This window comes from Anser cygnoides, chromosome 1 (assembly GCF_040182565.1).
Source record: "Anser cygnoides isolate HZ-2024a breed goose chromosome 1, Taihu_goose_T2T_genome, whole genome shotgun sequence".
NCBI classification, from domain to species: domain Eukaryota; kingdom Metazoa; phylum Chordata; class Aves; order Anseriformes; family Anatidae; genus Anser; species Anser cygnoides.
The window spans coordinates 39,858,352-39,884,211 of NC_089873.1; the positions used below are offsets into that span (position 1 = coordinate 39,858,352).

Below are 25,860 nucleotides of genomic sequence, written 5' to 3' on the forward strand. Positions count from 1 at the left end.
TTTTTTTTTTTTTTGTTTGTTTGTTTTTGTTTTTAATATTGACTTGAGCTTACCAGTTCTGCCTTCCTCTGGAATTTCCCTGGTCTACCAGCACACATTTAGAATATGCACTTCTGCTTATTTTTGCCTTATTTTTTTTTTCTTTTCCTTCTTAACACTTTTATAATGCATATCTTGTAAATGTACTTCTGGGCGAGGGAGCTATTTGCTTTTGTTCCTATGAAGTTTCAAAATCTATTGACTTTAAAAGCAGCGGGTTTCCCCTCTACTGTTTAGCTGTCCTGCTCATATTCTGCCTGTCACTGTCTAAAATGACTATTACCTGCTTTCTACTTCTCCTGCCTTCAATCCCTCTCCCTCTCCTTCTCCCTCTCCCTCTCTCTCTCTCTTTTAAATTTTATTTCTGCTCCAGCTCATCCATTTGGGATATTTACTGAAAGCTGACTTTTATCTTTCTTTTTAAATTATGGCATTAGAATTTTTCTAGCCTTACAAGCTCTTCTTAGGAGTCCCAATTATGACTTCCACTTTCCTTTGTAAGCAAAAAGTTTTCTTGCTTTGTGAAATTAGCTCTTTACCTAGTACTAACTGAATATATATTTTTTTCCTTTCCTTTTTCTGTACCTGATGTCCAGGGAAACATCTTCAATGCCATCATCCTTCTTAAGCATCGAGTCCAAAACAAGATTACCACATGCCGCATGCTCTACTGTTTGTTTTAAGAAATGAAAGATGAGGCATTCCTGAAATTCATCTGATAGTTCATAGCCAGTCACCTGGTCCTCCAATACAGACTTTTAAAATATATGACTTTTACACCATCTCCTCTCCTTCTCCTCCCTCATACAAGCAGAATGCAGACGAGTTTTATGAAGAAATTCAACCTCATTTTCTGTTTGGTTGCTGGTCTTTTATAGATCCCCAGCAATTTCCTTTTCTTGCTTTTTCCTGGCTGAGATGGTGCGTTCAAGGTTCTCCGAGTTGTTAATAATACTGACACAAGTTATAGCGTCTTCAAAAGAAGTAATAGTGTCCTATGAGTACTTTTCCACTATCTTTACACTCGTTAAATAGGTTATAGCATATTATTTTTATATTCCAGCTATTCAAGATACCCACACAAGCTTCAGACACACTATTCAAAGCACATTTCTTTTCATTGGTATTTTTTTTTTATTCCTCTTGCTCACTTCCCAGGCTGCTAATATAAATATAATGCAATGTAGATGGATTTGTAATGTATTTATCCTCTCACTACCCTCTTCAGATTTCATCTTGGTTGCCAACCAGGAGGACTAACCCTCACAAATGAAACCTTTGAACTTGTATTGGCAGCAGCTGAGGCCCCAACCATTTGTATGGAGTATTTTCTGCTATCTCAGGGTGCCCACGGGCTGGGGGCTGGCCGGGCTGCCTGGGGACATCTCCCCAGATGTAAGGGGCTGCCACCGGCCCTGTGTGAGCCCTGACCCCGCAGCCAAACCTCCTGGAGCGGGGCCGCTCTCAGGCTGAACAACCCCACTGAAGAACCCACTGAGTGTGGGTTAGCACCGAAAGGCATTACTAAAACACCACCACTGGTCTCTTCCTCATTTCTTTCAGATTCTGTGTAATTTCCGTGGGATGCCAGTCAATTTGTTCCAATGTGTCATGAAGAGAAATTTCCATATCCTAGAGTCCCAGGGAATCTTGCTGTTATATGCTGCTCTTCAGCCCCCCAAAATCTAGCACATTAGATTCTGTCTCCATGTCCTTTTCTGCAAGTTCTGAATAATTTCAATTCATATTAAAGGCCTATGGGAAATTAAATGGTGTGTGAGAATAGTCACACTCAGTCAACTTTGGGAATATCTGGGCTGAAGTTAACGGTGTTCTGACAAAACGCATTCCTGTGGATGACATTTCTCTCACGTACATGTTACATCTTGAATGTTTTATTTCCTATAATAAACATCCACATCCACACATTGCTTTGAGTAATGTCAAAGAACACAAGAATTATTGTTATGGTAGCTCAATTATTAATAATACAGCAAGAACTGCAGCAACTTGGATGGGTGGCTTTAAAACCACTCTGGTCAGCTAAGCACATTTAAGATAATGGCCAATTTTTCCAAAACCAAGGCACGTGGAGAAAAAATTTAGGTATGAATATAAGAGGAAGAACTTAAAAAAGAGGAGGGAGAAACAGAGGAAAAAGTTTTACTTCCTCTTAATTGTTAGCTCAGACTGTTACTCACTCTCCTTTTCTTTTTTTCCTGGGGAATAGCAGAATTGCAATGAATGAATAAAACATTTACCTGATTGCTTTCTTTTCAGTCCTACACTCCCTCACCCACTCCAGAGACAGCAGGAAAAGAAGAAACACTGGACAGAGTAGTTAGAGCCTGAAAAGATATCAGAACCATGTGGGGGTGGGATTTGGCATGGCCATACGTGTCTCAGTGTATGTATTGAAAAGATAATGGATAGTGGCAAAGGAATCAGAACTGCTTGTCCTGGGAGGAATGACATTTACAGACAATTCCTCTTCAACAAGGAGAGTTAATCTTTTAAGAAATCATAATCTTTTTCTCTACAAGAAAACAGAACAAAACAAAGCATTGTCCTATGCAGGTCTTATTTTTTAGCTAGAAATCAGATTCCATGTTTTACTTTACAAATTAGAAAAAAGTCTCGTGCTGAGCCAAGGCTCCAAGCACATTACTGAACCTGTCAAGTACTTCACTATGGGTACACCGAGGCTATAAGCATTGAGTGGGTAAAATATGTTCCAAAAAGTCCTCCTGGGTCAACGTTATTTCTGAATTGTTCTTTTCTCCTCAGGTTCATACGCTTTACTCTTCTCCTTCATCTTTACTCTTCATCTTAGGTACCTGAATAGTCATCTTTCTTTCTGGAGCAGAATGCACCTTTTTAATACATTGTTATTTCTTAAAATGTGCTTATCATGATTTAAGCAACTCAAAGTATGGACTTTACCCTAGATAAATATACCTACAAATATTTCTGATGGATAGTTTGATGCTACTTGTGATAGCCGTTTGGTAGAGCAGCATTTACTATCTCTCCTTCCATGCTGGAAGTTCATATCAGTCATGTCAGAAAAACAAATCCATGCACTTCATTCTGAGCATCTTTCTTTTCTGCTAGTATTGAGACCATATTACCAACTTCATGATGAGGTTTTTTTTTTTTTTCTGTTCTTATTCCTTGCTTTATGGATATCTACAGAGTTTCACAGAGCCATTTGATCTTATAAAACTGTACATTAATTGGCTGAGATTTCACAATGTCTTTCTTTTCCAAGTAAACCTGATAAAATCGGAGCGCTTTACTGCAACTATGGCACATTGTGCTTAGAAATATTACCCAAGGGAAAAAATGCCAATACAAGATTGATGTTACCTTTAAAATAACTGCCATCCTTGTATTGACATGAAACTGATAATTAACCCAGAAATCAGTTTTGTATGGTCAACCAGTAAGTGTATAATGTCCTTTGCACAGCTACTAAATGCACTTTATTTTACACTGGAGTTAAGACATCTACTATTTTATAAGGAGATCTAATAACGCAAGCCAAAAGAAGTACATGATTTTCATATTCAGAGATTATTTTTTCAGAGGCAAAGCCTTGTGTAAAGCCTCAGCAAGCACAATAAATGGTAGTGGCAATGGATACAATGGTGCAATTAGTTTTGGTATCATAAGATATAGGATATTGTAGTTTCTTTCTGCAAAATACATCTCGAATGACATTTTTCTTGCAGATGTAGCCAGCGACACAGTTGACTTTCATTTTCATTTCTGTCAGAACCTGTCACTGCCTGGGTGAAACGGTTGTTTCACTGAAGCTGTGGGGAAAAGCATGTGCCACCAGGCCACTCAGGCGTTCCTCCTCAAACAGATGGAGCAGGGATTTATCCAACTCAGTGCAGGTGTCCAGGAGCTGGGTGAATGAAACCCCAAGCTAAGGGGCTAGTGGCTACATCCTCAGTGTGCACGGGACTCGTTTTCCTGGAGCTCACGCTGCAAAAGCCCTGCCTTGTGTCTGATTCTGTGTTGCTACAAAACTGCCACGACAGTGTTGTCACCTCAATGCCAGTTAGCAACAAGCTCAGTTCTCAAACGGATCTATTGACTGCCAGGCCTCTGCAGCAGCCAACATGATGAATCTCAAGAGCAGTGACTAAACATATGGGGCTATAAGATAGCTACAAAATAGATTATCTTGTAAAGCCAGTTCATTTAAAAGCTGTGAAAAATGTTACCAAAAGATCAATATTTTAAAAAAATAAAGCAGAAGGTCTGTGAAAGTAATTTGAGGAAGCTATGTAAAAAGAGGAAGCACACCAAATTAAATGGAAGAGACATTTTCTTCTTGAATACGGTGAAATAAAGTAAATGCTTCTCAAATTAAATTAACACTACTAAAATAAAATAATTTGTTAACTCTCACAGATATTTAAACCTGCAGACTTTAATGTCATACACATCAAATTACAGTCAAATGTGACACTTCTTGTCGCTCAGACAGAATTTTCTGTGCTCAGCCAGATTAGCCTTTTAATTTCATTTAGTAGTGGTGGCTTAAGTTTTGGATATTACAGGGCTTCCCATACAAGAAGATCCATGATCATGGGTTCCAGACAAGAGAGAGGAAAACAGGAATGATATAACACAGTAGTCACTCGCAACAGCTTTTTGTCAGTGGGAAGATGCACTTCTGACTGTGCACTACCACGGAGGATTGCTGGAGAAATTCAGTCTGCCAGAATTAAGCTTCAGCTGGTGTCTGATGCTTTGTTAGGTCTGTGTTAGAAAAACGATGCTCACAGTTATGGTCAGGCACAGTCAGCATGTGGACTTCATGCAGGGTGGCTCTCCTGTAGCCCTTTTAAAAGCTTTGGCTCTGATGCAAGGGGCAATTTAAATATCGATGAATTCTCTCTCACTCTAAAGAGTGCCTGTAGTTCCATCACAGCATTCGGTATTCATACACTTGGCTGAAGACTGATGAAGAATTACCCATGCAAAAGCACCCTTTTGACCAAGAAGTTGTAACTGATATATGAATTATTTCTATTTGAAGAAGAACTGAAAAGTAAAAAACAGTTTAACCCTGTGTCTTTACAAAGAACGCACACAGAACCTGGCTTTGTTGAAAACACTCGAAAGCTGCAAGAACAGGAAAGATTTCGCTAGCAGTTTTCAGGACAGCCTTACACGTGGCCGTGCACCTCAGCAAATGCATTTGCCATCAGTTACCCAGGAAAGCCTCAAGCTGTGGGGCCTTGTGAGCAGCTTGTGCCTCGAGCATTGGCTTCCAGTGTCTCTGGCAACCCTGACCCCAACCCCATATTACTTGCTTCATATGCTCAGCCTGAAAGAAGAATAGCTAGTGTGCCAGTCACATTTACAGCCTGTACGCAGAAGGCATGACTGGCAGAAGCCAGTATCAGTTCCAGCAAGATTTTCTTGCCTCAGAGCATGGTGAGGCCCTGGCACAGGCTGCCCAGAGAAGCTGTGGATGCCCCATCCCTGGAGGTGCTCAAGGCCAGGCTGGATGGGGCTTTGGGCAACCTGGTCTGGCGGGAGGTGTCCCTGCCCATGGCAGGGGGTTGGATCTAGGAAAGGACCTTAAAGACCACCAACCCAAACCATTCTCTGAAGACAGTGTGTTTATTGTAACTTGCTGAAATAACTGATCACAAGAGAACTTCTTGAGAAGCCATGCTGCAGTAGTTTGGATTGGTGTGTGTAGATTGCTTTTAATTAAGGGGCAATATTGAATTTCACAAGGCAGTCACCCAGCTCCTGACCGTTAGGTGTGTGAAAACCACCCCTACGGCCACGGGGCTCTGCAGAATGCTTTTCTTGCCCCTTTCACACCCTACTCCCACATCTCAGTTCTGAGGCAGTTTATCACGGGATGCTTTGGCAAACAAATTCTAACAGCCCATGTGGATGGGGGCACAGGAGTTTGGTGGGATGAAGCGAACCCCATGTTTGTAACACTGAGGAGCGGCTGAGGGAGCTGGGGCTGTTTAGTCTGGAGCAGAAGAAGCTCAGGGGAGACCTTATTGCTCTCTACAGCTACCTGAAAGGAAGCTGTGGGGAGCTGGGTGTTGGCCTCTTCTTGCGGATAACTAGCGATAGGACTAGAGGGAATGGCCTCAAGTTGTGCCAGGGGAGGTTCAGGTTGGAAATTAGGAGACATTTCTTCTCAGAAAGAGCAGTCAGGCACTGGGACGGGTTGCCCAGGGAGGTGGTGGAGTCACCGTCCCTGGGGGTGCTCAAGGGAAGGCTGGACGTGGTGCTTAGGGACACGGCTCAGTGGTGACAGTGGTGGCAGGGGGTGGTTGGACCACATGATCCTGAAGGACTACGACGGCCCGTCCGCGGCCACCCGCGGGAGCCCTGTCACCGCTGCGCGCTCCCCTGCGCGCGCTCCCGCGGGCGGCTCCGCCCCACCCCCTCCCCTCCGCTCCCCGGTGGGCGCGGCCTCTCCCCGCCGCCCCTCCCGCCCCTCCCATTGGCGGCGGCGCCGCGCGTGACCGGGCGGCGTGTGACGTAGGAGGAAGGAGCCGCCATTAGGGGGCAGCGGGGCCGCCTGCCGCGGGGAGGGGACGGTGTCGGCCCGTGCCCGTCGGTGTCCCCTCGGCCCGGTTCCCCCCCGGGGACCTCGGCGGCGCCTGCTGCGTTCCGCCCCGCCCCGCGTTCCGCCCCCCGGCCCGTGGATGTGAGGCGGCGGCGTTGGGGCGCCCATGGCGGCGGCGGGGGCCGGCCCGGGGGCGGCGGCGGCCGGGGGTCGCAGCTTCTCCTTCAAGGTGGTGCTGCTGGGCGAGGGCTGCGTGGGGAAGACGTCGCTGGTGCTGCGCTACTGCGAGAACAAGTTCAACGACAAGCACATCACCACCCTGCAGGTGCGGGGCGGGGCGGGATTTTTGGGGTGAATTCGTGGGGAATTGGGGTGGTTGGGTCGGGGGGGTGCGGGCAGGGCTGGAGGTGAGGTGGCTGTTGCGGTGGCGGTGGGCTGATGACTAAGTGGTTCGTGCGTGCTGCGTGCCTGGTAGCTGCAGCCGTCGTCGTGCCCTCGGATCCCGACATCCCGACGCTGGAGTTGCCAAAATATCTGCATCTGGAAGGGGCAGCCCTCGCAAAAGGCCCTCGGAGGTGAAGGCTTATGGATCGCTGACTGAGGAGGTCCATAAGGCTTACCTGCACGTCACCGTGTCTCCCTGAGTTTTGGCCTGGCTCTCTGTCAGCCAACTTATAAACAACCGAGAAATGATGCTCCGCTTACAGACGTGCGACGGTGTCCGCTCCAAAGCGATGTTTTTTATCATCCCCTCGTACTGAGTGGTGTGTGTGCCACATTGCAATATCCATACATTTTATTTTATTTTATACATGGAAAATGTGTTTTTAAACTTCGTGTCATGGATTGTACAATCCACATGTATCTTTTGGGCTCTCTGCTCACTTATCCTAGTCACTGCACCAAGCCTGTCCAAATTTAAGAAGCGTTTGGACTGTGCTCTTAGTCACAGGGTCTAAAATTTTGGGTAGGCCTGGGTGGTGCCGGGAGCTGGACTCAATGATCCTTATGGGTCCCTTCCAACTCGGGATATTCTATGATTCCTCTTCACTTGCAGTTACGCCAGCTACACAGCATCTTTTTTTGCCAGTTATGGATGTGTAGCACTCCATCTTTCATATGCTATGCTTAATACGCTTTTCTTGCAAATAAAGAAACAAACAAACCCTGCCACCACGTGGGCCAGTGGTGGGTTTTGAATTTCTCCTGTGCAAGACAGAATAAATAGTAGGTGGTGCCAGAAGAGAGCCTCTGCGTAGTTGTGTGCTATTCGTGCACATCTAGGGGAAAATTCTTGTGGTCTGGGTGTCTCAGAAGTATTTAAGGGTGAAACTTTCCCTTAAAACAAAGGAAGCATGAGAGATGCACTGAAAACAGCATAGTAAATGTTTCTCCAACAGATACTGTCACTCCATTTTTGTTATAAATAGCTAAAAACATTTTCAAGTTCATACTCAGCTGTTGGATGCATCTATTGTTAGGGTTACTAGGCGTGACAAGGTGTTTATGTTTATGTCAAGCTAATTGTAGATCTGATTGCTATGGAGGTGCCTAACATTTGCTGTGCTACAGGAATGGTTAGTGGCTCGTAGGTGGCAGGGGTGCAGTTGTACTCTGTGCTGTTACACTGCCTGAAGCCTAGTGTCGAGCAAACAATTGTATTTAAAGTGCACTGCAAGCGATTGTGTGTTGCTGAATTCTGGGTGGAAAGAGTAGTTTGTCATGGGGTGTAGCTCTGCTGTAGCAGAAAGCCTGAAATTAGAAGCAGAAAGTGAATTGGGTCAGAGATGTCATGATACGGAACTCCAAATGGGCCCAAAATGTTGACCCTAAAATGTCCTCTCCAGATGCTACAGCCTGAGAGCTGTAGTCTTTCCCTGTTTATGTGGCAGGAGAATGTTTGTAAAGGAATAGGAACACATGCTCACATGCGATCCTGAAATTTTGTCCCTTTGCTGCGGCTAGGTTTCTGGTTGCTAACAGTCTATTTTAACTGCATTATACATCTCAACTCACCCTTCTGTTCTCTGCTTCTCTGTTCTGAACCTCCTTAGCCACACGCGTCTTATTGATTGGAAAATGCAGTGTCAGCTGCTGTTTAATCGTACTGTATGTAACGTGCGCTTGTCAAGTATAATCTGCCTTGTTTTTGTTTTCCTGCATCTCAGAGTTGTAGAAGGAAGGTTTAGTACCTCCTTTCGCTACCAAATTAAAACATCCCTTGAAAAACAAACTATGGAGAAACTGATAAAACAACCAAGTGACACTTTTTTCTGAGAGCTCCTTATTTTTTCGATTAAGGGCTTAATCTGGTAAAGTGGCTTCGTTTCATGGCATCAGTTCAAAGTATTGCAGCAAATGACTTTTGTTCCAATGAAGCCAAAATTAAAAAAAATACTTGGCTCCTGATGCAGCAAAGGAGCCACGGTGATGAGCTGCCTGTAAATCTTGCTGGTCAGTGGGATGAGGGCCTCAATCCACAGTAATCTGATTTAGCTGGGGGTGGTGTGGGAGTTGTAAGGGGTGTGCAAGTGCTGTTGAACCTCACGCCAACCTTTTTGCACCAGAAAAGTGTTGAGGCCTTTGAAAAGTGCTTTGGAGAGGTTGCCCTGTGCTTCCTGCTGCGTCACCCCAGTGATGGGAGAGCACAGGAAGCCACGTTGGGCAGCGCAGATCTTTACAGCGCAGATCACCTAAACGTACATCTCTGTTTTCCTACCTGAATTCTAACACCGGTGTTACTCTATTGTGAGGTTTATGTGTGTACACACACAAAGGTGACTTTCTTCTCTTCTGGTAAGGACGTTTTTAGTGAAAGGGAGTGGTTCCCCCCCTCCCCCCCCCCCTTCCCTAAACACTGTCGAGAGGGAAACGGTGACCTGGGACTTCCTTATATCGAGATTAGGAGGCTGCTGGGACATGTTGCTGAAGTTTTGTTAGCTTGAAGTCGTGCACTTAAGATATCAGTGACCTGCAAACTGAAATTAAAGTTGCTACTGGTTTGCTGAAGAAAAATGTACCCAGAATAATGTGAAAAAAGCTGAAGCAGGAAAGGTTAGGGTCTTTTTTTTACAGGAAATAATGATAATGTGTAACCTGCTGTCAGACCTGGTGGGACAGCTAGAGTTGGTTCCCATGGATCAAAATACTGAGGTCGGTGCTCTCCTCTTGGGATGTACCTAAGCTGTAAACTGATGCCAGGTGAAATACACTGGAAATATTCTAACAATAACAACAAAACCTACTGTCAAACCGTCCTTTTAAAATTTGGGTGGATGCTGTCTGTTAATTGCTCAGGATAAATATAACTTTTGTGTACTGATCTCTCAAACATTTGGAGGGCTGCCAAGTACCCAACCCGAGAGAGCCGCTCGAGTGGTGATGCTAATCATACAGAGTGATCTGCGTTGCTTTGGGGGACCTGCCTGACCTGGCAGAGTTGTCTTGGATGTTGATAGCATGGAAGAAAGCAATACAGGGCGGCTCAGTGCTGTATGTGATGTTTATGTGCCTGGTGATAAAGCAGTCAAGGGGTGGGTGATGTACACCTCCTATTTTTTTCGAGAGAATCTTTTCCAGCTGGATCTTCTTTGCGTTCTCTTCAGGCCCTTTTATCCCCTCTCAACGGGGCCTGACGCACATGTGGAACTGAGCTCTTAAAAAAGAATGAAAGGAAAGGGAAGATTTTCTGCAGACATGTAAAGAAAATGGTATTTTAGCTCTTGTAATTGCATTATCCTTTTCTTCTAAGTACATAAGTATTCTTCAGACCAGTCATAAGACACTGGAGTCAAAATACCCAAATTAGTAGCGTACTTCAAAGAGCTGTTTGAGATTACTTATCTTTGAGTTAACTGAGAACCCGTACACTTGTGTTTTTTCGAAAGTCCTAGCAAAAACGAATTGCCATAGTAATGAATATGGAAAGGAATTACTGATTGTAAATCGAGTTGTGACTGACACTTAACTCTCTCGTACTCAATTTAGTGAAGTCTCAAGAGACTAGAACAAATGTCAAGTCCTCTTCTTTGTGTGATTATCTAATGCTGTCTGGACTGCATTGCTTTAAAAGGCTATGATGCTCTTGGCAGCAACGCTTTTTCTTTCTAAACTAGGTTGGATTTGGAGCTCGCTGCCTTAAACTTATAGTTAAGGCTCTTCTTTACATGTGGGACCCCCCACTCCCCTAGATTTCTAAACACTGCCATGTCCTGCCAGTCACTTGATGAGCTTTTTGCTCTCTAACTTCAGAAGAGAAACTTACTGAAGAGAAATAACCTCACTCTTCATGAGACAACTGGAACTTGAGTGGGGGGAGTTTTATTTAAACAGTTGGTTATCTGCTGTTTGGTCTTAGAGGGTGCACCACTGTGGCTTTAAAATGCACTTAACTGGTGCTAATTACGCCAGACTTATCCATACCAATTAATTCAAGAACAGGGCCTGCTAACAGTATATGAACACTGAGGAATTAAGCATTTCAAGTGTAATATAGTATTGACAGTTTCTCACAGTATGCTCAAAGCTTTCTGCTCGTTATTAACTCCAGCCACTTCCAATACCAGGTTCCAGTGTTGTTATCAAGCAAGCTTTTTATACAAACTTGCTTGTAATCAGGATACCTGATCTAGGATAGATCCCTAGCCAAAGAGGTAAGATCTTATTGAACTAAATCTTAAAAAGTACAAATTCATCAAGTTTTAATACAGAGAGCAAGTGCAGTAGCCAATCCTAAATGTCCTTGCTTCTGCCTCCTGTCACTTCTTGTAGGAGACACAAAAAGACTGCTGACCTGAATGTACTGGCCTTCTAATACTTGGGTGTACAGGAGAGGACATACCTCACTCTTAGTGTTAAAAGGCAGTATTTGTATCAAAAGCTGTAGTGACCTGAAGGACAGGTTACTACAAAACAAACAAAAAAACATATTTTTATCTATGGTGAGAAACCCACTTCAATATTGGATATGTCAGACAATTAATAGCACAATTACCCTGATTAGGCCAATGTCTGAGGCCCCGATGACATAACCTTATGAATACTGTGTTCTGTGTTAAATATAACTCCTGTTTCAGTTAGAGTTTTCTTCATTTTGGTCCAGAGGCCCAGAAGTGTGGTTCTCAAGTGTTTCTGTGAAACTTGCATCAACTAACCAGAATTGACTTTTCATTATGGTGACAAAAGCCAACAGTGCCCTGAAGAGCTTTTCCTCTGAGATTTACAGTACAGTGTCAAGTGCTGAGTACAGCAGATAAATAGCATATTGGCAAGTAAGCTTGATTCAGCGTGCCTCACCCATAGCTTCTCTTAATGTGGTCCAAGTGTTGGTGTGTTGAAACTTCTGAACTCTCATCTGAGCGTACAGCTTTTAGGCTGTGATGCTGTAGAACAAACTTGTAGGAAGACTTGACGCTGATCATACAATCTTTAGGGACAGCTGGGTGAAAGCCGTAAAATAACTTGTGCAGTACTTTGGATTTGCCTGAAAATCCACTGAAGCTTGCCGGATGTGTAAGACTTGCTATGCTGCTGTTAACCTGTTTGTTGCAAGTTGGCTGGCGTTAAGTACTTCAAACACGCTGCCTGGAGTTTCCTGAAGTTGACGTACGCCACCTTACTGTAGACCGGAAGGGCAGCAGGAATCGCTAGGTATGTTGCAGCCAGCGGTCACAGGGATCGTTCTTTTCTACCTGCTGGTGGGAAGGTTTCTGGGTGTTCCTCTTCCCTGCGGGCTGTCTTCTCTCTGGATCTGCTCTGTTCGTCACGCTTTGTGGAAAGCTTTGCAGCGAACTTCTCTCAGAAAAGAAGAGAATATTTTCCAGAAAATATTACTGAATCATCTCCTCTTCAGTCCTGCCGATGCCAGAGAAGCAGCAGAACAGGAGCTGCTCTAGGAGCTGACTTGGGTTAGTTTAACACAGGCAGCACACCAGAAAGGTATTTTCACAGCAGCTGAGGCTGGTGTAAATTGAACTCCTGTGGTCTTCTGTGCAGGTACTGGTTGCTTATGCAGTTAAGCAGCAGCCTGGTTCAAGCAGCTGACCTGACTGATGACACTTTCCCTTCCCACATCCACGTGATTTTTAGTCAGCTCAATGCCTGCTCCGTGCTCTCATGCAGAGACCTTGTGTTGAGATGCTGCAGGCCAGCCTAAAATAATCTGTGATGAATGTATCTCAAGATACCGCTGAGCGCTTGATAGCTGACTGCACACTGAGGTGAAAGGAAAACTGAGTATAACTCAGGAAAAAGACAGAAGTTAACCTTGGCTATAAACTCAAACCCTTTTATTTTGTTCTGGTAATTCACTAGTAGTGAACTACTTTGTGAATTCTTGCAATCTGTAAATCTAGGCATTTAGGCTGGTTCCTTTGTGTACTGTCATGAAATGTTAAGCTCAGCTTAGATTTAGCAGCGTTCTGAATTGAAACTCCTCACGCCCAACCCTTGTATCCTTCCTAAATCATTCACAAAACAGCTAAAAGATGCAGGAAATAACTAGCTTAAGGCAAATTTATTTAGAATAGACTTCTGGCAAACTGTAGTAGAATGACTAATTGGCTTAGTATTGACCCAGCCTTCTGGCTTGAGGAGTATTTGGATTGAGGAATCTGTCTTCTGTTGATTCAGATGTTTTTATTAGTAAATAAATCTGAAGTCAAATGAGACACTTGTGTGTAAAAAATCGAACTCTGTTTTGTTTTCCAGGCATCTTTTCTTACAAAGAAGCTAAATATTGGCGGGAAAAGAGTAAACCTTGCAATATGGGTATGTTTGCTTTCCTACGCTGTCCTCCCCACTGTGCATCACCTCTCCCCTCTTGGTTAAACAAATGCTTTCCTGAAAAAGTACTTGCTTGATAGAACTCAAATGTTAGGGACTTTGTAATAAAGTAAAATTTTGAAGTACTTGGAATCTCTTGACGTGTTTGTTTAGTCTTCCATGCTAACAAGAGTATTTTAAATGCAGGATACAGCTGGTCAAGAACGATTTCATGCATTGGGGCCGATCTACTACAGAGATTCTAATGGCGCTATTCTAGTATATGATATAACAGATGAAGATTCTTTTCAGAAGGTACTGGAGAGACTTTTACCTCTATGTAAGATGTAAACTGAGAGGGGATCTGTGATATGAGTGCATACACGGGTATCTTCTGTTTCAGCAATGGCATCTGTGCTTAATTTGCCTGAATTACAGGATTGGTATCTGACTTTGCCACGTGCAAATCTTCTGTTATACTTGCAAATTCAGACCATGTAATGAAAGTGTACACCTTAATATTTTCTGAAGTCTACTCTTAATAAAGGTCTAGTAGGGTTATTCAAAGAACACTAGAGAAATAAAGTATGAGTTAACTGTGGCAGGCTATAAATGTAAAGTGGCACTCTTGCGATAATATACAGTACTGATTTCTACTGTATAAATCAAATTGCTAAAAGATACTAAGTGGTGTGACCTTTGACAGATCCGAACTCTGAAATTACAATACATGACATTGGAAGTGTTACTTTCTCAGTAATAATAGGTATTTAGACTTCCAAGGCTTCATTTAATCTGAAATTCGATGGTTAACTGTTTTACTGCAGAATCAATTGATCAGGTCAGGGCAGATGACTTTTTATCCAGTCTTGTGTCAAACTGGTGCTACTGTATTGTTGTTCCAGCTGAAAGCTACTGACACTTCCTTAGGTGAGTCTGGACCTGATTAGATTGTGGTAAAAATAGTAGGACTTCTGTGTAGAGGAGTAAGAAATCATGGTTGTATTGGCTAGGCTTGGGCTAGCAGTGTTGCAAGTAGTATCAGGATATGGTTCCCCAGCAGAATAGGCAACTTAAACAGTCTGATTTGGGCAAGTGAAGCACTTTGTGCTGACAGGATTGGGCCCTATCTGTAGAGCTGTGACTTGTGAGTACGAGTTCAACTCGGGCCTTTTCATGCTGAGCCATGCTTAGTGAAAACGCTGTCATCTCAAGACACTTAAGTTACTTCTCAGAAGTAAGATGAAAGGCTAATTTGCAGAAGTTACTGCATAACTACCTATGTATCGTGTATCCTAACTATTTTTAGGTCCTTGAAGTGGTTGCCTCTCTTCACAGCTTAAACTCCCTTACAATAGCATCTCCAAGTTAATGCAGTGACCATCCAACTTCAAAGCATGACAGCAAACTTAATAACACACCTTAGTGCCAGCTGACTCAACATTCGTCTGTTCCTTTAGGAAACAAACATCTGTTATAATCTAATCTGAAAAACTTGGTTCAGGTACTTCTACCTTTAAGGAACCACTTCTGATGTGTTAGTATGTTCCTGTGGCTGAAGATCTCATGCCTGCCCTAAAGTGGTCAATGTAATGAACTTGTTCTTTGGAACGGGACTAATATGAATGCAAGTTCAATTTCTGGAGTAACTGAACCATTTTATACAAGTCACTTTGTTCTAAGTTTCAACTGTGAACTAAAATCATCTGCACGTGGCTCTTTTTCAGCAATACAAAGAATATTTGGTCAATCTATATTGCTCTAAACATGTCTGTTTCAAGATTAGGGTGAACAGTTAATGAAGGAAATAGGTCGGTTCTGCAGTGCCCAAACCAGTAGTAGTATATCAAGAGAAAATAAACTTATCTCTATTCTTTATGCAGGTAAAAAACTGGGTTAAGGAATTAAGAAAAATGTTGGGAAATGAAATCTGTTTATGTATAGTAGGTAAGTTCTTTTAACATCTAATTCTAGTGACTGAATCAGAAAAGCTTCCTTTGGTTAATAACATCTTCCAAATGCTGCTGTGACAGTTTGTGCATGTAAAGGGGTAAAGCTTATGTGAATTTGATAATTAAAAATGCAATTTGAGCTAGAAGTTTCAATAGATCACAACTGAAGAAAAGGAGAATTAATTTGGAAAAAAAAATGCTTAATGATACATAATGGCAAAAGTGAACGAGTACAGACAGATGCAGACTGCATAGTTGAACAAACATAAACATCTAATGTGCTACATATACTTCTTGCAAGTTCTCAGACTCGTTTTTTTGTTTATGCACTGTTTCTAGTGGCATAGAAGGATACTTCTGTTTTTAGAATCCCGTGCTTGCAAGGGGGAATAATTCTTAAAACTTGGATATTTCAATGCATTTTTTTACAAGTGCATGTAAATATTGTTTTAGATTTAAAATCAGATCTAGTGACTAAGACCTTCAGGAGGTTAGATATATGGATATTCTACAAAAAGTACTTTCGTGGTACAGATACTTGGCCTAATAAAAACCACTTCTGTTTTAATTTATTGAGGTATTCAGCTATCCCTGGTCTCTTGATAGAAGCTCATTGCCTGTATATGTTTGAGTGAAAGGAACTTTCAAATCATTTGTCATTGTCTAGATAGAGACATGTTTAAAAGACAATTTTTATTGGGGCAGCTTGTAAGAAACTGATGGGATAAAATGATTGCATAACTTGTTTCCAACAGGTAACAAAATAGACTTGGAAAAAGAGAGGCATGTTTCAGTGCAAGAAGCAGAAACGTAAGTCACACCAATTATTAATAGAAACAGTCACTGCAGAATTATGCTGGAGTAATAAACTTGTGATGCTCTTAACAGCTGGCAGGCGTAAACCAGCCATGCCTCGCTGGCTGCTAAGTGTTCTGTTCCTATTTGAGTCTTGGGATGTCTTTACTGGCTGAAGTGTAACTTGTGAGTTGTACATCACTGAAAATCACCTTTTGTAGTTTAAATACATTTCTAAACAGGAAATTTTCAATTAATATTTTTTTTTATGAATCACTCAATTCTAACCACAATTCCCTTTAAGTCAGCATGTGTGGATTAAGAGCTTTTATTTTGAATTAAGAGTTCTTTCCACTTCATGTAAAGTGGCTTAGGAAGACTGCATTCTTCAGTGCAATGAAGCTCTTCTTTATCTGCCTTCCTACAGGTATGCTGAATCCGTTGGAGCAAAACATTACCATACTTCAGCTAAACAGAACAAAGGAATTGAAGAACTGTTTCTTGACCTTTGTAAAAGTAGGTATTGTCTAGTTTGTTCATAAAGAGCTCTTACACAAAAAGGTTTCAGGAATGCTTCAAACCCTATAGAAAATCCTTAATTTAAATCATTGAGAAGAACTGGCTTCTTTTGAGTCTACTTCAAGCCACTTGTGTATTATAACAGCCATGGAAGCTTGATGTGTAGATGCAAATTCATGCTGTACTTTAAGAACGTCGTTCTGCCACTCTGTTGGAGTCCTGAGTTGAAGTTCTGTTTTATTCTACATACATGAAGCTTGATCTGCAGTCACTCCATGTGATTGCTCTCACTATTGTCCACTTCATACCCTGTTGCAACATCTCTGACATCACTTGACAAGATTTCTGAATTACAGTTCATGAATTTGAAGCTGTAATTACGCAAATCTTACACAGCAGCTGAAGCAAATGATAAAGAATGTGGGATGCAGTATAACCATAGCACAAGGAAGTTATCCCATTTGTGTTGTTCTTATGAAACAAGAAATTAAGCAAAACTTTTTTTTTTTTTTTTTTAGAGAAGTGGTGTGTGTGGTATTTTTGTTTAATAAATGTTCTTATAATGGGTGGGTAAATCTAGCATTTGAAGTCACCAATTCCAGAACATCTGAGCATCTAAGGTCTTCCTTAGTCAACAGGAGCTTCTGAGTATTTGGTGCTTTAGGAAGAACGCTTAAGTATTTTCTTAAGACTATGCCATGAGATACCAGAGCGCTTACTTCTGCATAATTAGTAAGAGAACTGGTCTTGCTGAACTTTGTGCGCATAATTCATAGATTAAGATCTTAAAGCCTTGTGTAAAAATGCAATGGAGTACTAATACATGTCATCTAATACACTTCATTTACAGGAATGATAGAAACTGCTCAAGTGGATGAAAGAGCAAGAGGCAATGGTTCCAGTCAGTCAGGAACAGCAAGGCGAGGTGTACAGATCATTGATGACGAACCCCAAGTACAGAGCAGCGGCGGGTGCTGTTCTTCCGGATAGTAACAAAACTGTGCATCACTGCCCTCTCAATATGAAGACTGCCATATTCAAAGTCACACATTCTTTACCAGTGGAGTAATAGAATTAACAGTATTTAAAAATAATCACACATAACACTGCAGAGACCTTAAGTGCTAAACTAGTGGCGTCTGTGACCAGAGAATTGGCATTTTCTACAGTGGTTAACAAAGCAATTACCAATGGCCTTTTTACATACTTTTCTTTAATGAGGAATAATATGCATGTAGAAAAGACCTACTTAAAGGCTTCATTTATATTCTTTTAAATCAGATCATTATTTAATAACTTATATACGTTGTTGTTGGAATGGTATACATTTTTGCAGCTCTTTGTATTTTGTGGTAGATTGAATTATATCACTTCTAAAATGCAAATTGATTTTTTTTAAATTAGCAGATATCTGAAGTAATATTTTTGCAGGGTCTCCACAAGCCTATAACCGTCAACTACTTTGATATATTCTGTTCATCTTGTATGCCAAGCTGGTAAAATACATTGTAAATTACATATTAAATATTTTATCTGCTTTTACAAGTGCAGGTGCAGAAATATGTACATCAGTCTTGTCAGTGATTGTGAAGTGAGTAAGTCAGTGAAAAGATGCAAGCTTTTCATGTGTACTGTTGAATTGCTCATTCTATTCCCCTTTCCTGAAAATTGAAAACAGCTTTTTTTTTGGTAAACTCACAGCTACAGCATTTTTTAAAGCTTTTTCTGTCAAGCAGCAGTATTTAGAGTACCCCCTTAGTAGGAAGGGAATGCTTCTTTAGACTGCTGTTTAACACTGAGGCGTTTGACTCCCGGCTAAAACAGTTGAAGCATGCATTTATCTTGCCTCTGCATTTACTTCAGCCTCTCAGATATCCCCCAGAAAGTTGAAGCAAATTTAGCCCTTGTCTGTCTGGTAGCTGCTAAACCAGATGCATGGGAAGCTCTTAAGCTGTTCTAAGACATTTGTGTCCCAAGACAGCATTATAAACTACTTAGGAGCATAATTTTTTTCCTATGTTGCAGGGCCTGAGTGAACAAATGAATTGGCATTAATGAGAACTGCTTCTGATTTTTGAGTGATTATGTGGAAGATATGGAACTACCAGATGCAATTGTAACTTCGGGAATAATAGACAAAACTGAACTTAATCTTGACTTGCTCTTTCTCTTGTAAAGCTTTTTGAAGCCCACTTAAGGTTTGGGAGGAGGGTGTTCAGAAATAAAGTGTATAAATTACTATCACAGAAGGAAAACAAATGGTGGTAGTTGAAACTTCAAAATGTTTTGTGGTCTGACTTTTTTTTTACTTAAGTTGTCATGCTTGGAAAAACAGTAAAGGTGATGTCTATGACAAAATAGAATACTCCTTGGCCTTCCTTTTTCTGAAGGGTAGAACTAATATTGCATATAAATGCATTTAATAGGGTGGGTGTATTACAATGCACAACAGGAGTAGTAGTAACTAATCAGTCTGACTTGTAAGAAGTGTGCGGTCTTCATCTGACTTATTTTCTCTGAAATAATAGATGGCTTTGCTACAGACTGGTCCCAATGCTCTTTATTTCCTTTCTTTCTGCCAAAACTGCGGTGTACTTTCCCTAAAGATGACATTGTTGTGCTCTTCTGATGTTGTATGCGTGATGGGCAAAGGTGCTCTGTTTTTGGTAGTGAAGACAAAGTTACTTGACTGTACAGAGCCTTGCTGTGAATCTAAAATTCATGATTTTGTGTGTATATAGCAACACTGTGTTAAGCCAACATCCTGATACTATATCTCACTTCAGTGAGCCTCGTCAAAGTTAAATTTGGGTCAGTTTGATGCAACAAATAGTACCTTCAAATCCATACACTAGACTAGTCAGTCTTGTAAGTAACAAAATACTGATATGAGGAGTGAAATTGGTGAGACTGTTCAGGATTGAAATTTCATTATAAGAAGAGTTGCAGATTTTTGGATTCCAATTTCAGTTTTTACAAAGATGCAAAAAAAACTCGACTAGGCTTGATAAGGAAGCAGATATGCTCTGGCATAGATAACTCATGAGAGCTTATGTTTTTTCCAGAGCAGAGCTTTCCCTGCTTTGTTGAACTAGACAGCTGTGGTCCTGGCCTGGTTATTCATACAAGATGTTTACCAAAGGGAATGTCATGTTTGACTGCTGAAGTGTCAAACTTCAGTAGTCTGTCTTAATGTAGTGTGTGTTCTGTAGTAGGGGCGGTGTGAGACTTTGGTCTCACCAACAGAGACATGTTATACCAACTCTTAAGTCACTTGCAAGACTAAAACTATTAACTACTGAAAACTTGGGTGGGGATAAAGAAGCTGACACCTTTGTATCTTAAAAAAAAAAAAAAAGGTTCTGGCTACTACTATTACTACTATTATTTGCAAAATACCTTTTAAAAGAAATTGTCAGAAGTTACTGTTCTTAGATTCAGTGAAACTACAGCATGACAAATCCTGAATGGGAGCTTCTGTCTAAGCTGCAGTTGGCCTGGACTCTATCTGTAGAACTTGATACCTTGCTAAGCACAGATGTTTATTATATTATCTAATGAGTATAGTTTTAAAAATAAAAATCCTACTTCTGACATAGATATTACAATATACATGTGACAACCTAATGTCTCAGGCAAATGCCATAGACTACAGTAAGGATTAATATCAGAGTTATTTATAAACACTTGTAGCAAGATTGATCCTTGTGAAGGGGGGGGGGGAATTGTGCCCTGTCAGTGAGTTTTCTTAGCTAGAAGTAGCAATTGTGTTTAATTGCATGAGTAGTGAAAGTCACCTAGAAGCCTGTTCCCTCAATACTACCTACTGATCTGCGGCATTGACTAGAATATTTATGGTTTCTTGAAAAGTTTGAAAAGACTGAATTGGCTTGTGTATCTAAAACAAAGGCTTGAGGTGGAAGAAATTGAAAAAGTAAATGTCTCAAGGTGAATGTGAATTCATGAAAGTTTGTTTCCAAGATGCAAGAGAATATTATTAGTTCTTGAAACTGATTAACGTAAGCTATTCATTCTTGCCAAAGTACAACTGTTCCTGGTAAAAGCATTTTTATTATTTACAGAGGATATCTAGATCATGTGGAGAAAGTGTGCAAGGAAGTACAGATAGCTTGGTTTTCTATACTTGATCTCAAGGATCTTCGTTGAGTAACCTAGCATTACTACTGTGTGGCTTGGGTTTTCAAGAATCTTGCCTTTGAAATCTAGATTACCTGGTTTGTATGTCTGAAGTATCTGTTTAAGGAAAAGTGTTTTGCTGCCAACAAGAAAACTATTTCTCTATTTCTCATTCTCTTGAGAAGAGTGCAAGAGAACAACTATGTCTTTACTAAACACTTCTGTTGTTGGATAGGTATTACCAGCCAGGCATTTTCTACAGCACGTAAGTCAACTTTAAAAGTGCTTGTAATATGGAATGCACTTCCTCAGGGTAAATCTTGACAAAGATTGGTATGAGACCTTTTTTATAGTAGCATGTGAGTAAAAATACCTTTCTAAAACAACTTTAGCTGCTCACAGTTTTGCTGTTGCTATAAATACCTGAGATACATACGAAGTTTTATGACTTGCTGAAATAATGTCTAACAAACCAAAGTCCAAAACCATGAATGCAGCAGTTATGTATCTCTATTAGTAGTTGTTTATAGATGCAGCCTTAATGTATTTAGGCGCTAGCTCACAGGTTCTACATGACCAGGTAGACCAACTGAGACAAGGACGCTCTACTAAATTATTTCAGATCTGTAGTACTTGGAGATGAGTGTAACTAGCTCTTATGATTTGGGGTGGTCACTTAATGTGGTTTGCAGTGGATTTGCATAGAGTTCCAAACTGGGGAAATCTAATGTCCAGGTGAACTGCATTGACTTGTCTCTTGAGACAGTTAAGTAATGGAGTGTTGCCTTGATTTGTGTGTTTTTCTCTGACAATATTGACACATTATGGACAAGCATTCTTTCTTACTACCACATCAAAAGGTATCCCTTAGCCCTTTTATCCTGCCACTTTTAATTGTTCTAGGTGTTTAACTTGCATCTGCGTACAGCTCTTCAATTTCTGCTGTAGATTCCAAGCCTTTTAAAAAGTTTGCAAAAAGTTAGGAGGTCACAGAATGTGGCTGGAACTCAAATGAGGTTCAGAGAAAATGCTGGGTGCTGTCAGAGTAAACAGTTTAAAGAAAGTAAGAGGGATAGAAGGCCGGCTTGAGGGTAAATGGAGATCAGAAATCTTCAGAAGCTGAAAGCAGATCAGTGGGATGAATGGGTAGAGCAAAGGAATAAGAGAGGAAAAACTGAAGGTGTTGGTAATGGACTGTCTGTGCTAAATTAACCAGCTTTTAATAGAGCTGCTAGCATGTCTTTCCAGTAATTGCCTAATTCAAGACCTTTCTAAGGTAATATCCTAGGTTAGTTTTCCTTCTGTGAAATACTGTATTTTCTTCTTTTTTTGCCTTAAAGAAGAGAATACAACTAACTTTGAATGGGCTTTCAGGCACAATACTACCCTACCTAAAGATTGATTAAAATATGTTCCTTTATGCGATGTTTGGTTACTTGATTTTGTTCATCTTCACATCAAATACTGGGATTTTTTCCTGACTTGTCTTCACTGAAAGAGAAGTTCTGACAACTGCTGTTGTGTCAAGGAGTAGCAGATGAAGACTAAGATCTTTGGCACTAGTTGTTGCACAAGTGCAAATACAAACCAGCTTCCTTTTAACTGGGCATATTTCTCACGCTACTTTCTGGGGTGGATTCTGATTAAAACCGAGATTTTTACTTTATTGAAGGCCAACCTGCGCCATTTCAGTGTTGTAGCCATCTACTGAACTTAGGCTTTCTCAATGAAAGTGTATATTCTTTCCCTTCCTGTGTTCTCAGAGCTGTCATTAGCCAGTGTGCGTAGAGCAGAGTGAGACAGAGAAACAGCTTTGAGAACTGGGAAATCTGCAATGTTTCTTGTCTTGAGTTGGCTTGGAAAGTGAGAATCTACGAAACTGTTTCCATTATGAGAGAGGTGTTATTGTGCTCAAGATAAATAAAAATGTTTTGGCTTTAAAAGAAAAAAGTTTAAAAATCTAAATCGTTCAAATTACTTCCAAAATGAAAATTTATTTCAAGGTGATATATTTTGATTGCTCTTTGAGACCGCCAGGCTTACTAAACTGGGCCAAAAAGGTCAATTGGTTGGCAGGTTCTACAGCCCTAAAATGTCTTATCGCAGGGAGAAGCTGAGCGTTCATTCCATTGGACAGTGTAGAGCTTTGATTATATCCGATACCAGGATGTTGAAAGGTAGCCTGAAAGAATAGTTTGATAGTTTCTGTTTCCCACTGTTTTGTGCACTCAGGCAAACAGCACGACCTGACGTGGCCATAGAGTCAATAAGGAGCTCGTGTCCCTCTTTTCCTGCTTGCTGGCTGCCCTGTTCCTCATGGTTAATGAATCACTACTACAGAATACCCCCTGTACAAGAAAGGGAACGTGTATTTCCTGGGGGATGTGGGGGTGAGGGGTGGTGGAGTGAGGGTTAATACTTCATTTGTAGGTTACTTGGAAGCAATGTAATTTGAAACTACAGAAACAAAGGAGGGTGAGTACATCATATAATGATCTTCCCCTCAGCCTGCTGTAGCAGTTGGTCCTATCCTGCCTCCAAACCCAGTGAAGGGGAGATACTGGAAGGTTGATACAGAGTCCTTGCTATCTCTGGTACCTCTGTGTATTGAAAAAAAAACAACATGAAAAAACAGAGCTGGGCAGTCTAATAGGGGAGAAAAGCTAAAAACTTGTTACTGTCGTATCTGAATTCTCTCTTACATATAATAAATGATAAAATTTGAAACTTGAACACTGAAATAAAGTGGCCCTGAAAATTACTGGGGGTTGGGGAGGAGTGGTCTGGCTTATGAATAGGTTTGTTTAAAAAAATAAATAAAGTTTTTTCATGTTAAAATTTCTGAACACATCTGAGTATAATCTGCTGAAAGATGGCTTTAAGAGGTGAAATCTGGCTCAGAAAGGTTGCTCAAACTATGCTAACATGCCCCAGAGACCGTAGAGTGAGCAAGGGCTCATCAAAATGAAGCTTTGATTCTCAAAACCCAGAGCAGTTGATAAGGGAGAAGCAGATGCTATTGAACCAGATTTGTTGGTTCAACAGACATGGAACCAAGACTGAGAATTTACCACCAGTTGTGTTGATAGTATACTGATGTCCCACCTCTGTAACGAATGTTTGTGCACGCTTCCCTAGTGAAAGTCACTGGTCGGCAGCTGCTGAGGGTTTGAACTGGATGGACACTGAATGAAAGTAGGAAGCACAGGAACAGCAGTGTTGCACACTCTCTCAGCATCTCGCTAAGGGGGCTGTATTAAATGGTGAGGAGCAGGAGTGCTGCTTCTAGTACTGGCCCGTGCTCAGCGTCCTGTGGGGAATGTTTCAGGTAGAGGTGGCAGTGTCAGTGCTCTTCTGGTGGCCAGCCTGCCCTCATGGAGATGCCCATGCCATTGTTTTGTGACTTTAGTTAGAGTAACAAAACAATAAAACAATCCTTGACCATAAGATGTGCCTGTACTTGTTAGAAAAGTTGGTTTAAAGTTTAAAATACTAGATTATGCTTCGATTGGAGCGTTCTGGGAATCCTGACAATCCTTTTGGTATGTGAATACTGCAGTGCTTGGCACCGTGGGACCTTCATGGGTTTTCAGGACTTAAGGATTTCAGCTTGTATGGCAAACAGTGATCTCCGAAGTGGATTATGGTGGCAAATTAAAGAAGGAAATGATTATTTGTTAATGACAAGACCTTTGAGCAGTTAAGACGAAATACAGCCTTGGCTACCCCCGCCCTAAAACAATTGTTCCGTTAGTTTCCTGCTCTTCCTGGGAAACATTTCTGGTTGGTGGTGTTGTAATGCATATGTAGAAACAATTGGGGTACTGCTGCTTGTCTTTGCTCTCTGAATTCCTAGCTTTGGCAGTGCTGGTTTATGCCAATCAGCTCAGCAAACAACAGATCAGTTTCTGTTTAGTCATCACTCTCGGATAGTTTCCAGCTCCTCTCTGGAAGCTGATGCAATCATGAATCTTTCCTTGCATGGCAAATACAGAGCATTTCGTGTCGGTGTCTGTTCTGCTTGTTTTATATTTAAAAAATAAAAATAAAATGTCTTGTCCCACCAAGAGAACAGAGTCATTGTAAACTTGACATCAGTCTTAACAACCGTAATTTTTTCTTATGTTGATTCTTGTATGTTTTAGGTTGTTTCATATTCTGGAATTCTGTTAATACTTGATATGCACAGATTAGAAAAAAATATCTGGTTCACAAACAGCTATGGTTATGTATATATAAAATGTGACATGCTTGAAGAAAGCTCCTCATCTTGTGTACTGCCTTCATATCTTATACATCTTCATGCCTTCACACTCCAAATGCAAATAAATGCTAGTGGGGAAAGGGATTTCCTTCCTTTTAATTTCAGTCTGTTTGCTTAGTTCCTTTGTCTCTGTCCTTGTCTAACCTTGCAGCAGAAGGAAGCCAAGCATGGAACATAAATATACTGGTGTGCTCTACTTCCACAGGTTAGGTGTTGCATGTTTTTTTTTTTTTAAAGGAACAGGTAGGAAAGAGTCTCTTGGTTTCTACATTGAGGGAAAGACGATAATTGAGTTTAGAAGACCCTAATTAGTCCCAAAGGCTACATTTTATTTTTACTGTGTAAATTAGGCATAAGGAGTTCTGGCCTTGAGAGCAAATGGCACAATACAGCTTTCCATCCGTGAGCCTAAACCATCTGCTCCCCTTTAAAAAACTTCTATATACTGCCTGCTTGGGATGGCTGTGTGTTCACCACACTGTATCTAGATATTAACCTGTAGGGAACCTGAATGCTACGGACCATAGTTATACACAGAAGCATGCTAATGATGAAACAGCAAGGATGACGGGAGGTCAGTACCCCAGGCTTGCTTGGTTTATCTGATGTACCTGCAGCCTGGTCTCCCTCCTATTCTTTTAATTGTGAAGTAGGATGGGAGGATTATTTTGTTTTCTGTTCCTCTTATATGTGGAAAATGAGAGCATATGACAGCTAAATCCTGGGATATCCTCTGTCTGTGATATAATTTTGCTGAGGACTGGCACCTCTTAGAATATGAGGAACTGAAGCCTGGACTGCAACTTCCTCTGGGATGTTCTGCTGCA

General features: G+C 41.2%; 1 protein-coding gene across 1 annotated transcript; it reads left to right on the plus strand.

The window, feature by feature from the left end:
- The first annotated feature begins 6,579 nt into the window (after positions 1-6,579).
- On the plus strand, positions 6,580-25,137 carry RAB21 (RAB21, member RAS oncogene family). Its single transcript, XM_013195799.3, has 7 exons — positions 6,580-6,929; positions 13,313-13,372; positions 13,574-13,681; positions 15,250-15,313; positions 16,074-16,128; positions 16,541-16,629; positions 17,483-25,137. The coding sequence occupies exons 1-7, from the start codon at positions 6,771-6,773 to the stop codon at positions 17,620-17,622; spliced, it is 675 nt and encodes a 224-aa protein (XP_013051253.2). The 5' UTR covers positions 6,580-6,770; the 3' UTR covers positions 17,623-25,137.
- The last annotated feature ends 723 nt before the right edge of the window (positions 25,138-25,860 follow it).

Bases quoted from the DNA above. Each gene is read 5' to 3' on its own strand.
- RAB21 (XM_013195799.3), top strand. From the start codon at position 6,771: ATGGCGGCGGCGGGGGCCGGCCCGGGGGCGGCGGCGGCCGGGGGTCGC. The intron at 16,129-16,540 runs GTAAGTCACACC...GCCTTCCTACAG, and splicing joins TCAGTGCAAGAAGCAGAAAC to GTATGCTGAATCCGTTGGAG. The intron at 16,630-17,482 runs GTAGGTATTGTC...CTTCATTTACAG, and splicing joins GTTTCTTGACCTTTGTAAAA to GAATGATAGAAACTGCTCAA.